The sequence below is a fragment of the Anarrhichthys ocellatus genome, unplaced genomic scaffold (assembly GCF_004355925.1).
Source record: "Anarrhichthys ocellatus isolate YVR2014 unplaced genomic scaffold, GSC_Weel_1.0 scaffold113, whole genome shotgun sequence".
In the NCBI taxonomy this organism is placed as follows: domain Eukaryota; kingdom Metazoa; phylum Chordata; class Actinopteri; order Perciformes; family Anarhichadidae; genus Anarrhichthys; species Anarrhichthys ocellatus.
The window spans coordinates 762,523-775,361 of record NW_022280143.1 but is presented as its reverse complement, the minus strand read 5'-3'; the positions used below and the strand labels follow the sequence as shown (position 1 = coordinate 775,361).

The following is a 12,839-nucleotide window of genomic DNA, read 5'->3' as shown; positions in this document are numbered from 1 at the left end:
TCAGTCGGCTTTAACAGCTGGAGAGACTTTTGATAAGTTTGTGTCTGTTCACATGATCACTGTACTTAATAATAGTAACTAATAATACTAATAACTAATAAAGACACACAGTAATCACCACTGTAGAGGTGTTTCTCTCTGTAGTCTGTTAACAAACTGTGTCCTGTGTTCTGTTTATAAGCACAGGATCCATTTCTACCGGCAGAATGCGATCGTCTTATTTATGAATTATTTGCGTCTGTACGTTTTGAAATTGTGACTGTGGCGTCATTATTAAATAACCCAGAATATGATTATTGTTTCTCTTAAATGATAAAACTCATCAAACACTCATGAATGATGTAAAAAGTGTTTATTCTCTCCAGCTCTCTCTGACTTTAATTGTTTCCATAATAAAAGTTATTGAGGGAAATATCAGATCATGAAAACACAAATCTTTCTAATAAATGAAGAAAGTTGTTTGTGGTCCTTTTGTTGTTCAGTCTACAATGAACATTTATTTAAACCAGATGTTCAATCAGAAACCGAATCAAATATAAACTAGAGTTTATTCTGTGATCTGTCTTCACTCTGGTGTTAAACTCCAGTCCTGGAAGTCTGTTCTCGTGGGTCCTCGCTCATGGCTCCTCCGAGGTCCCTCCTCCATCCTCCCTCCTCGCTCCTCCGAGCTAAATAAGAGCTTTGGGACGGCCGTCAATATGGCGGCGCAGAAACAACTTCCGGTTCAAGCGAGGATCGAGGAGCGAGGAAACAACAATTAAGAGACTTGAGAAGTACCCATAAGCACAACAGGCACACGAAACCTTCTTCTTCTTCTTTTTCTTCTTCTTTGAGGTGTAGTGGCGGTTGGAAAACGATGAATTGGCGCATTACCGCCACCAACTGGTAAAATAAAGTAAAATAAAATAAAATAAAATAAGTCAGGATAGGTGTATTTTGCCAGAGAAGGCAAATATGCTCATATTTCTGCAAAATAATTGCTGAAGTTTGAAGCTGTAGTGTGTGTACAGAGTGTGTGGGTTTTGTATTTATTTTAGTGCTGGGCAACGATTAAAATATTTAATCGCGATTAATCGCATGGATTTTTTGCGATTAATCGCATTGTTATGGCAAAGTTCAATAATGAATTCAAAAGTAGTGTATTGCGCACTTTTATTTTAAAAGTACTGCTATACGAACAAAAGTGCAATAACATTTGGTTTACGAGATGCAGGTAGCATGTTTAATACTTAATGTGAATATAATTCATACTTTGTTGGCATCTTATTCTGAAAACCGGATGTTCGTCTGAAGAAACCGGATGTTGTCTCACGTTAATCTTTCCGCTAAATTTCAAAGTCCTTCCTTAGCTCGCTCCCGATCTGTGCGGTTTAAATGCGTTTACCGTGAATTTCAGCACTAAAATTACTGACTATAGGATGTTTGCTGGCTTTTATCCCACTGTTCTTGTCATCCTCTTGTTATTATGTCTATATCTCTTGTCTTTCAATTTAAAAAAAAATAAAAATAAAAAAATTATAATAAATTTAAAAAATGCGTTAACTCGCGATAAAATAATTGTCAGCGTTAATTAACGAATGCGTTAACGCGAAATTAACGCGTTTACTTGCCCAGCACTAATTTATTTATATTTATTTAAGTATACTGTAAACTGTTGTTAACAGTTAATATATTGTTCATAGTTTGAAGTTAAAGAGTTTGAAGCTGTAGTTTGAAGCCAAGTGTTTTATATTTATTTATATTTATAGTATACTTTAAACAGTTAATATATTGTTCAATTTGAAGAAAAAAGTATCGGTTCAGGCACCGTTTAGGCACCGGTATCGTTTTAAAAGTATCATTTTAGCACCGGTATCGGAAAAAACCCAAACGATACCCATCCCTACCCAGCATGTGTTTTTCTGTCTGTAAAGCAAAAAGAGGGTTTTTTATCTTTAATAACTGCTGTATGTTATCATGCTCACTCAAAGAACGGCTTTGATCGTATCTGTGCGTTGGAGTTTAGTGCAAATCTGTGGAAGAGTAAAGCAATGTTTTGCCCACTTAGTTGGAAAATCCACTATAATCCAGCAGTTTGGGCTTTTAATAACACTAGTGCTGGGAGTTATATGTTTAAGCCTCAAACTCTACCTAAATCACTGTCACCGCATGTGCCCAAGAACTTCAATACTTTTTTTTAATTTGTTTTTTACCTTCCCGGAGCAGATTTGTCCACATATTCAAATCTAGACTAAGCTAGCCCCAAAACACAGATTCAGAGCTAATTATGTCTAAAGCCGCAAAGCCACTTAAAAGAACCGGCAAACGAGCACAGCGGTCCTGTAAACTCCTATTTGCATACACTCCAGAGAGGCAGACTCTCAGAGAGAGGGTGTTGATGAAAGGAGACGTAGGTAAGCAACAAAAGTCTGCTGAGATAGAAATACAAATCTCCACTGCAGCCCGTTTCTATTTTCAGCACCAAACAATTCCTTGAGACTGCTGGTCCTGTGTGTGCCACAAGCTCTGGAAGTTTGATTTCGGGTGCTTAATCCTCCACCCTGCTCTTTTTCCGGGCCGTGTAGCAACAGGATTGCACACGGATTTAGAGAATTTGCTATTCTTTATTTGAACACGCACAGCTGATTTCCCAGTAGGCCTCATTCTGTCCGTCCCCATTTTTTTAATGAAACATCAGGAAGAAAGTCATTCAGAAAAACTAAATGCGGCACTCCGGGTCGTCGTCTGAGCATCCAGCTCCCCTGTCTGATGAGCTCCCCGAGAATAAATGCACAGATGGAGGCTTCAGAGTGGAGTCTGCGCTAGAGTTCTGGCTGACACACTGATTAGCTCAGTGCTGTTAAGGCATCACAGAGCCGGTCAGTAAGCAGACACGACTGGTATACATTAGAAATAGATTCAGCATGTGTTCTTCATTTTGACTCCCATGTTTGCCTCTTTCCGTTCTCCAGAGACGCTGCAAGTCCAGAATGTGTAGTCAGCTCTATTGTCAGCTTCACTAATCAGACTGAATGTCTTCATGTTAATTGCAGCATGCGGGTCGATTCTTTGAAGAATTAAGCTTAAAAGCTGTATATGTTAAAATATAATAATTGGCCCTAAATGACAACAAGGTAAGAGGTTGTATTAGAAATTAAATTAATCAAGTGTACCATTGCAGCACTCACACGATCTACGCGTCAATATACATTTCCCTCCCGGGAGGCAGGATCCAATTAGAGCTTGATTGGTGCTTTTTGTGAGCTACAAGTTTTTATTTTTTTTACATTAAAGATAGACCGATGAATCCGGGCCAATATGTCTGCCTGATATTAGCTTATTGTGCATATCGGTATTGGCGTGTGTACATTACGAGGAACTTTCAGCACAGAAAAGCCAAATATAGGTTGAAAACAACGTCACCGCTACACAATCTGAACTTTAGAGGGCGGTGACGGTTACTGTTGTTAGAACATCCGTCAAGCTTTTCATTTTAGTTTAGTATCACAGTTACTGATTCACCACTTGAAATACTGGATTGATTTGAAGAAGTCATTTTCAAAACAATGGGTTTCTGATTTCATTAAAATCACAAAAGAAAACATTTACAAATGAAGAACAAAGATTTAGGTCACATACACCAAATTTCTCCTCAGCATCACGTTGGGCGTTCTGCCGTGTGTGCGTATAAATAGTGCATGATGATTTCAGTTGACACTAACACACGTGTGATTCATTGGGCTGTACAGTACGTGTTTGCGTGTGGCCCACATACGGAGGAGGAGGGGGTCTGTTTTTGGAACAAATCGTCCTCCTATATGACACTCTTCATACAGTGTTGAGGGCGAGCAGCGGATTAGTCACTACACTGAAGCAGATGCCACTACATCAAAGCCGCTCTGAATGACAGGAATTTCCTTTCCATAGAAGAGGCCACTACAGGTCTCCTCTGTGTCCTACCTCTCCCTCCCTAAATCTCCCTTCTTCACCTCGGCCGTACAGTGGGAACACTTCTTGGAGGCCAGATGTCAGATGTGCAGCCTTTACGAAACAAGTGAACGGGTTGAGGGATCATGCCTGCTTTATTTCACACCCATTTCTTGTATTTGTTGAAGAAAATTGCCTGGGTCGTCTTAAAGCTGACCTTGCAAAAGTCCCTCATAGTCTTTCAGGTTTATGGACCGTTCAAGCTGAGTAACATGTAATATTAAACCTTATTCGTGAAAGAAGTTGCTGACACAAATGTAATTGTTTAAAAGAGGTATGATAAAAGAAGAATCAATAAAAAAAACTGTGTGTGACATGATTTGGCAAACAATGAAAGGCCATAATATTTGACCTAGTTTTTCCCCTCTCTGCCTTTTGTCATTCCACCTCTCTCTTGCAACACGCTGCTCTTCCAGTCACCCCCACCCACTTCCTCCGGGTACACCCCGCACCTCCACCAGTGACGAAGAAAAGCACTTCCTGTGGTCACAGTGGGGTCAAAAACGTGCTTTTTAGCCTCACTACTTCATGGGAGCAAGGGTTTAAAGAGAAAACATATTACATGTTTTATACATTTTTTACAACATTATTACAGTCCTTCCAAAAGTATCCTAAAGTTCAGGTATTTGTTTGGCTCCTTTGGGCTTGGAAACTTTTAAAGAAAGGTTTTACTGTGACTCCTTAGGTGCCAATTTGCCCACGAGTCATTGCTGTTTCTTTTTCTTTCTGCCAAGTCCGTTTGCTAGTGCTGCAAAGTACCTCTAAGCAAGGGCAAGGAGAATTTGTCACCATGTCTGTGTCCTGCTTTAAATTAGGGAAACATCAACATCAAATACAGTAATAGAAGACAGCAGGTTATTGCCTGCCATTTGTTACAAGGCTTCTATCTGTCCTTGTGAATCTGCCCTTCTCGTCTGCTGCTCCCGGAGGGTAATCCCAGCTGTTACTTGTCCGTCTCCCCCTAATTTGTTTTTCTCTCTCTCTCTCTCTCTCTCTCTCTCTCTCTCTCTCTCTCTCTCTCTCTCTCTCTCTATCTCTCTCTCTCTCTCTCTCTCTTGATGTGCAGGCAAACAGTTCTGGGTGTTTAAGGACACGGTGTTGCAGTCCGGATACCCCAAGGACATCGCCCAGTTCGGCCACGGCATGCCGGCCCAGAGCATCGAGACCGCAGTGTGGTGGGAGGATGTGGCCAAGACCTACTTCTTTAAAGGGGACAGGTGTGTGCGAATGGACCAAGAGCGGTGTTTTCACAAATGATAAGGGCCCTTTAAAAAAGCTTCAAGTGTTCAGAAATGTAGCAGCTGGAAGTCCAAACAAAACGGCAACTCTAGTGGGGATAGTCGCTCATTTGGTGTTTGGATGATGGCAGTGGAGGTCATATATGTCTGGTCGACATATCTGATTGACACTTTTGTATTGCACTTCCTTAAAGTTGGGGGATTTGCAAGAGACAGATTAAAAAACGAATGGACTGACGTGGTACTAAAGTAGAGATGCACCGATACTGATAGCGGATTTCGGGGCGATACTGAAACAGCTCGATCGGGTATCGGTTACATTGCGGCCGATTTATTAAATTCTATGCTATTTGTACATACTATATACATAATATACTGGAGTTTTAACTCCTGTTTAAGTTTTGAACAATAACAATTCAATAAATTTATATCTGTGTTTATTTGTAACATTTAGTTTTTACAAAGTTAGAAAAGCAAAGCCCGAAGTTTGGCTCAAACATAAAAGAATGATCCCAGTCACCGTACAGCTTAGTAATTAAACACTGGTATCGAATCAGTACTCGGTATCAGCCAATACCCAAAGCCCAGGTGTCTGTTCAGGACCAAAAAAAGTCAGATCGGTGAAGTCCTGAAGATATAAGATATGAGACGAAATACCATTGCTTGTCAGTTTGTGCTTTGTCTTCCCGCGGCTCATCCTTTGTCCCTGTTCAGGTACTGGCGTTACAATGAGGAGATGAGGACCATGGACCCCGGCTATCCCAAGCCCGTCACAGTGTGGAGAGGTGTGCCTGATTCGCCACAGGGGGCCTTTGTCGACAAAGCCAACGGTACGAGTTGTCCTGCCTGATATTCCGCTTTGGCAATAACAGTGCTCTCCATGTGCCAAGCCGCATTGATTTCAGCCGGTCACTGGCACGCGCTGTGTGGGAGGTAAACCAGGGTTGCATTGATTGAAATTTGCCCCAGTTATTATATCGAGTCTCGGCGGGTGGCACACTTCCATACATACGATATCAGGGGAAACAGGCGGACAGAGTGTTCGTGGATAGCAAACGAAGATGAAAAGAGGTCAGTTTTGAATTGTTTCCCCAGCAGAATGTTTCAAAATCGGTCCACCCTGCTCAGGGTGCCATAAGACCCAGTTGGAGCAGGATTGTGGAAAGCAGAAAGGACAAGACCACCGCTGGGCGCTCGTTCCGGTTTAAGCCAGTTGGCCGTCGCCAAGGGTTGGGGGGGAGGGCGGGATTTAAAGCTCTCAAAGAGCTCACCCATAGGCCAGTCAGATGGTGTGAAGAGGGGAAACAGCTTTTCTCATTGGATGCATAATACCAGGTGGGATTTTGGGCCTGGTCTTGGCGCGGCCCGGGTCGGAAAAAGTAGGACAGGTGGCGCTGAACGCTCCGGCCATCTGTTCAGCGGATCCGCTGCCAGATCCGTATGCCTGGGCGTGTCTGCCGGCTGAGGCCAGGTGGAGCTGGCATCACTCGGAGCGTGAAGGGTGGATCGATATCCAGGGGGATGATGGGTGTTTGCGTGCATCACATGTAGTCCCGCTGGGGAACGTATCGGCCTGCTTCTATTTGGCGGGCGAGCTGTTTGCAGACAGTGTGTCAAGTGGCACGCTCATAGCATTGACCCATATACCCAGGCGTAATTGAGTCTGCTGCTGATGATGATGGTGGTTGTGTGTGTGGAGCAACACGTTTCAGAGTAAGGGGCCCCAGGGCGATGTTGACCTGGCCCTAACACACAATAGCTCAGGCTGCCTCACCTCTCCTCCCCTCTCTTACTCCTCACAGCACTGTGTGTTAGTGCTCAGGAACCCCATCTATCTGTTGCTTCATCGGGATCCGTCAGTCGCTAAATGACTTTCTTTTTCACTTCACTTGTGTTCAATGCAGGAGAAAAGTGTAGCAGAAGCTGCTGCCAGATTGGAAAGAAAGAAAATCCCATTACATTTTTTTTTAGCTAGTCATAATACTCAGCTGAACTCTAAATGAGAGTTTGGTGGAGAAATGGTGTGTGAGTGTGTGTGTGTGTGTGTGTGTAGACTGTGCATACTGTGTTTCATTGTCTACACAATCACATGTGCTCAGACTGTACCTGGTATAGTTTTGAGGACCAAGCTGGGACTCTTCATGAAAGGAAGACCAGTGCAGAGTCAAATTAAACCGAAGGAATGGTTTGACATGTTGTGGAATCAGGCTTAAGCATAAAGACTGGGTGAAGGGGTGAACAGTGAGCCGGATTCACCCCTGCTCCAAATCTTTATGCTAAGCTAATTGTTTGGCTAAGCTAAACTCAAAGCCAGTCAGTGATTCCCTACTGCTCATGGATTAATTGTAAGATGTCCGTTGTAAGAGCACACAGTCTGCTGGCCACCAGTAAACACCGAAACATGAAGACAGAGATAGAAGTTTGAACTGGGTTTGCTGCTGTCAGAGGACTCTGGACTTAAAACCATTTATTTATTTTTTTGATACAGAGAATGCATTTGATGACAATTACTACTAATTATTAATTTGCGGATCATGTCCTCTCCTTCTAATGTGAATCCTCTAAAAGCTTTTTCATTTCCTCACGTCGTCACCAAGCGATTTCAGAAGCCTTTTGCCCTGACTCTGTGTCAACTCAAATAGAGGTTTTTGTTTTCATTTTAGATTTTGTGAACTTTATGTACTATTCAAAAACCAAAAAGATGCATTCTGTAAAATCTTTTAGCTGAATTTTAAGAATTGAGAGTTTGTCCAGATATCTGTCCCCCGGGGTGAATACATATGGACACTTCTGGATTAAATTGTGGCAAGTACAACAAACCAAGATCGCAAGTTGTTGCCTTTTTTGAAATGCCAAAATAGCGATGTGGACTCGATCCGAGGCCCATGAAAAGTGAAGAGTCTATATGAGGGGAATTTGTATGTAACGTAACAAGTTCTTTCCATGTTTTAATTTGAATTTGAATACGAGGTGAGGCCTTTTCAATTGTTTGGATTTGTTGCACACCGTTGTTCCTGTTTCCTCTACCAACTTCCATAACTCCACAAGTTACATTTCTGAAGATATTGAACCCTAAGATGTTTTTTAGGGGGCGAAAATAACATTACCTGGGGCAAAAAAAAAATGCAATCTTCAAAATTCTGTGAAAATATTTTACAGAACTTATTTTTTTAAATAGCGTATGAATGACGTTGAAAGAAACTCTAAAATGTAAACAAAAACCTCTCTGATTTGACACGCCACGACCCGATAGCTAGCATGTCGTCATCTGACTGTTAAGTCTGAGCATTTCCTCCTCCACTTTCCACAGAAGAGTGAGCATGAATAACAAACCTCCAGAAACAACATGTTGAAGGGGCCAGCGAGGACGAGGAGAGCTCGAGAAATCAGCCAGGCTGTCATGCTCGCTTTTACCGAATACATTCTCAGTGACTCGCAGGCGGCACGGATGTTTAGTGTCCACCCAAAAAGAAAACTTTTTCAAACATATAGCAGTTTCAAATAAGCCACAGGAAAAAGCATTAAGTCATTAAGCTTGATATTGTTACTCATTGTCAAAATGTTTGCCGGTATGCGTTTGAAAAATATTTCTTAGCTTCTGTCACCGTTTTCATTGCTCTCCACACAAACACAGATGGTGTGTTTTCCTCTCGGGGAACAGTGTGTAAGTAAACTTATGAATTGTGACAAAGGGACAATTGCCCCCACAGCCCCGTAAAGAAAGAATGTGACTCTTGTGATTTGAAAAGCAACACAGCAGATGACATCTGTTGTGCTGCTGTGTGATATTGGCTTTGGGGTTGGGCTCCTGGTCGGGTGTGTTTACTCTTTTATGACCAGATATAATTAGTCCTGAGGGACAGTCTGAGACGTCTCCGCTGAACAATAGAGCTGAAACGGAGACAATGGCTCAACAGCAGAGCAGTAGACTCAATTGTTTTTGAGGTGCGCTTGCTTCACCGGACTGGCAGGTTATTGTCACTTTGTTTCAGTTCAATCGGCCTTTTTTGTTTGGTTTTTCTGGTGATAAGAAAGGCAGAGTTTGTTCCGTATTTTAACTAGTAACTAAACCTTCTCCCTAAATCAACAGTGAGCTGAACTATGCTCAACTTGGACGTTCTATTGTCTCATATTTTATACTACCCTGCTACATTTTTACAAGGAAATATTTTATTCACTACATTTATTTGACAGCTCTAAGTACTAGTTACTTTACACGTTAGGACTTTACACAGAAAACACACGTTTGTCTTATACAGTGGGATGCATTGTCATAGATTACACTACCCAACACAATATACAGTAGATACCATTAGCTAGATTAGCAATTGCTGGATCAGTAATTATATTCAAATAATGTAACGTACAAGTCTTAAAAGGGCCAATCTGCTGCATAATAAGTACTTTTACTTTTGACACATAAAGTACATTTTTGCAATACGACTTGTGCACTTGTGGTTTTGTACAGTAAGCAGGACATCTACTTGTAATGGATTATTATTAAGCTGATTTTAGTACTGTTACTGAAGAATAGAAACATCCATTGACTTTGATATTTATGCATTCTGCCAATAAGACACTTGAATCTGGTGACAGACTTTGAACCAGAGAGGGGAAGTGACACACTGCTTCTCAGCCTCTGTTAAATTCAATCCAGACAACAATATACTCACAGGTTTCTGTTTTGTCTCTTGCCCCCCCCCCTCCCCCTCAGGTTTCACCTACTTCTACAAGGGTAAGGAGTACTGGAAGTTCAACAACCAGTTCCTGCGAGTGGAGCCGGGCTACCCGCGCTCCATCCTCAAGGACTTCATGGGCTGCGACTTGACGCCCGTCGATCCCGCCCGGCCGACGGCCGACGACGGCAACTCGGACGTGGTGATCGAGCTGGACAACGAGGCGAACACGGTGAAGGCCATCGCCATCGTCATCCCGTGCGTGCTCGCGCTGTGCCTGCTGGTGCTGGTCTACACCGTGGTGCAGTTCAAGAGGAAGGGCACGCCGCGCCACATACTGTACTGCAAACGCTCCATGCAGGAGTGGGTCTAAAACGTCGGGTAGAGGCGTGAAGGTGGGAGGGGGAGCGAACTGGAGAGACAGGATGACAGCCCCCACCTTCACAGAGGAGGACGGTGGACTTTGGACAACGCCACGCGTCCTCCTTTTGGGTGATCTGATACCTTCGTTCAGACCCTCAGAACCTGTCGGCGGCCCCTCACACGCATGGTGGCCCCGGGACCTAAAGTTGACTCCGCTAACCCTCAGCCTTTTTAACAAACAGCGGAGTAGAGGGACAGTGTGTGGGGGATCTTTGCCTGATATGACAGTCAGTCCCAGTAGAAAACAGGAGGATCAGTATCACTTTGTATCTCAGAAACTTGACTTCCTGTCCCCATTCCTCTTTTATTTCTTCGCCAGACTGCTCTTAATCAGGAGGCGGACTCACACAGAGACACTCACTCTTTCCACAGGGCACTGCATCGTCATCCGTCATATCAGATTGTTGATGAAACAACACATTTATATTTTCTCGGTGCCCCGTCGCTTCATACTGCGCTCAAAAGATAAACATGAGTTAATCACATTACCAATCTTCAATCCCTTTTCTGTAGTTTTTCTTTTCTTTTTTTTTAAATTTAGATTTTTTATTTTAAATCTTTTGAGTAAGGAGGTCCTCGCCGTTCCCTTTAACACGCTCCTGAGGAAGAGACCAAATGAAACCAAATAAAATCAATTTCTCTCCAAAGAGGATTACTTTTTTTTTTTCTTGTTTTTCTTTTTTGTCATTTCCGTTCATCCTTTCTTCCCCTCTCTGGATCCTTGCAGCGATTAAGAGTCAGAGAGCTCTGACTGTTGTGGCAGTCTGTTTGAGACACAGGGGCCAAATTATTCTGCAATATTTTAACTCGCCTTAATTATAGATCATACTACTTGTGCTTGGTTTTTGCTGTTCTTGGACTTGTTTTCTTTTATTTTTAAATTTGTATACCGCTTTTGTCTTTTATTTGTTGTTTGTAATTGGTATTTCATGGTTTTTATTACATTACCCAGAGTTCTCAGCACTGGTTTGCTGAGCCATTCTGGACAGAATATACAGTAGGGTCAGCCTGTATTGAGAGTAATGTATTGTCTCGTAAAAAAGATGTAGGAAGGTTCTGGAGCAAAGCCACTATTTTTGTGTTAAGATATTTGTTACTGTTACTTTTATCATTTCCATACAACAGAAATCAGGCTAATTATGAGCTTGAGTGCTTGGTATTGGATTTGCTGATGTTATTCTTTATGTCCTCAGCCCATATTCCCCCTCAGTGTGCATCCAACATGGTCATTCTGAATGGTTATTTGTGAATGGACAGACCATTTCTTAAAAAGAATCCTGTTGACTGCCTTGTTTGAGAGAGCTCACAGTTCCCAGAATGCTCTTGTCTCCTGACTGAGGACCCACAAAGTGAGACACCGAGTCAAGATCAGTGCCTGTGTCAACGTGCATGCAAGCATTTACTGTTCATCCAACCGGTTCTGCTCAACACGGCTTTGGAACCCCTCAAAAGCTGAGGAAGTTTCCTCTTGAAAATACTGTTTGCATTTATTTTTGTACATTTTAAGTGTACCCACCCTCCCCCTCCCCTTACCTCCAGGTACAATTGAATACAGGAAAAACCTTTAAAAGATTTAAGTGGTACATTGTGGAAATCTTTGGGAGATCTGATGGGTAATTGGCAAATCATATTGGATTCAGCAAACATGTAGTGTCCCCGCTGTGACAGCGAGCGGTCTTTGAATGTGTGTCTTGTTTTCATGATCACATACCGGTTTTTCTTTCTTTCCTGTTTTCTGGTCAAAACAAATTGGACATCTCACAATGACTTCTTTGTGTAAGACTTTGGGACAACGGGGAAACGTGTCCTGACAGAATGAATAAATTGATCAATATATGATTAAGAGCTGCCTCCGACCTCTCTGCTCATCTTTTAACTTGTATGTAGAGTGTGTGTGTTGAGTGCTTACTGTACACATGTGTTCCCCACATCTGATCTGGCCGAGTGTTTGCTTGTGGATTTCTAACTCTTACATGATGTGCACAATACAGTGTGGTATTGATTTGGTTTGAAAGAGGGAACTTGAACACCCAGCGTTCCTGTCAAGCACTCATGTGTACCAACCACTTGAGCCGATGGTGATACCCAAAAAAAAGGATTTGTATTTATTGAAGATCCATGACACCACAAAATAATTAGGAAAAAAGCAAATATCTTATGTTAGTGCACAGCCTTGTGATGCTGTACTAATGTGCAGCGGTGCTTTAAGCTAAATGCTAACATGCTCACAATGACGATGCAGATGTTTACCATGTTCGCCATCTTAATTTAGCATGTTAACATGCTAATTGGCACTAAATACAAAGTAAAGCTGAGACTGATGGGAAGTATTGAACTAATTTAAAGTTTACCTTATGATTCCTCGAGAGTTAAAGTTATTAGGATTTATTGTCTGGGCACCGTGGATAGCTGTACAAAATCTGATGGCAATCATCCAAAATGTTGCGATATTTCAGTTTCGAAAGTACTGTACAGACCAATAGGCTGATGTTGCCATCCTATGGGTGCTGCTAACATTTCTTATTACACTTGTAAC

At 42.2% G+C, this 12,839-nt stretch overlaps 1 protein-coding gene across 1 annotated transcript in view; it reads left to right on the top strand.

The window, feature by feature from the left end:
• LOC116399505 (matrix metalloproteinase-16-like) overlaps window positions 1-12,153 on the top strand; it is a 30,306-nt gene extending 18,153 nt beyond the window's left edge. Inside the window, exons 5-7 of the mRNA XM_031876711.1 lie at window positions 5,033-5,183; window positions 5,919-6,034; window positions 9,919-12,153. Of these exons, the coding sequence (XP_031732571.1) occupies window positions 5,033-5,183; window positions 5,919-6,034; window positions 9,919-10,253 (602 nt within the window). The 3' untranslated portion in view covers window positions 10,254-12,153. The remainder of the gene's footprint in view (window positions 1-5,032; window positions 5,184-5,918; window positions 6,035-9,918) is intronic.
• The last annotated feature ends 686 nt before the right edge of the window (window positions 12,154-12,839 follow it).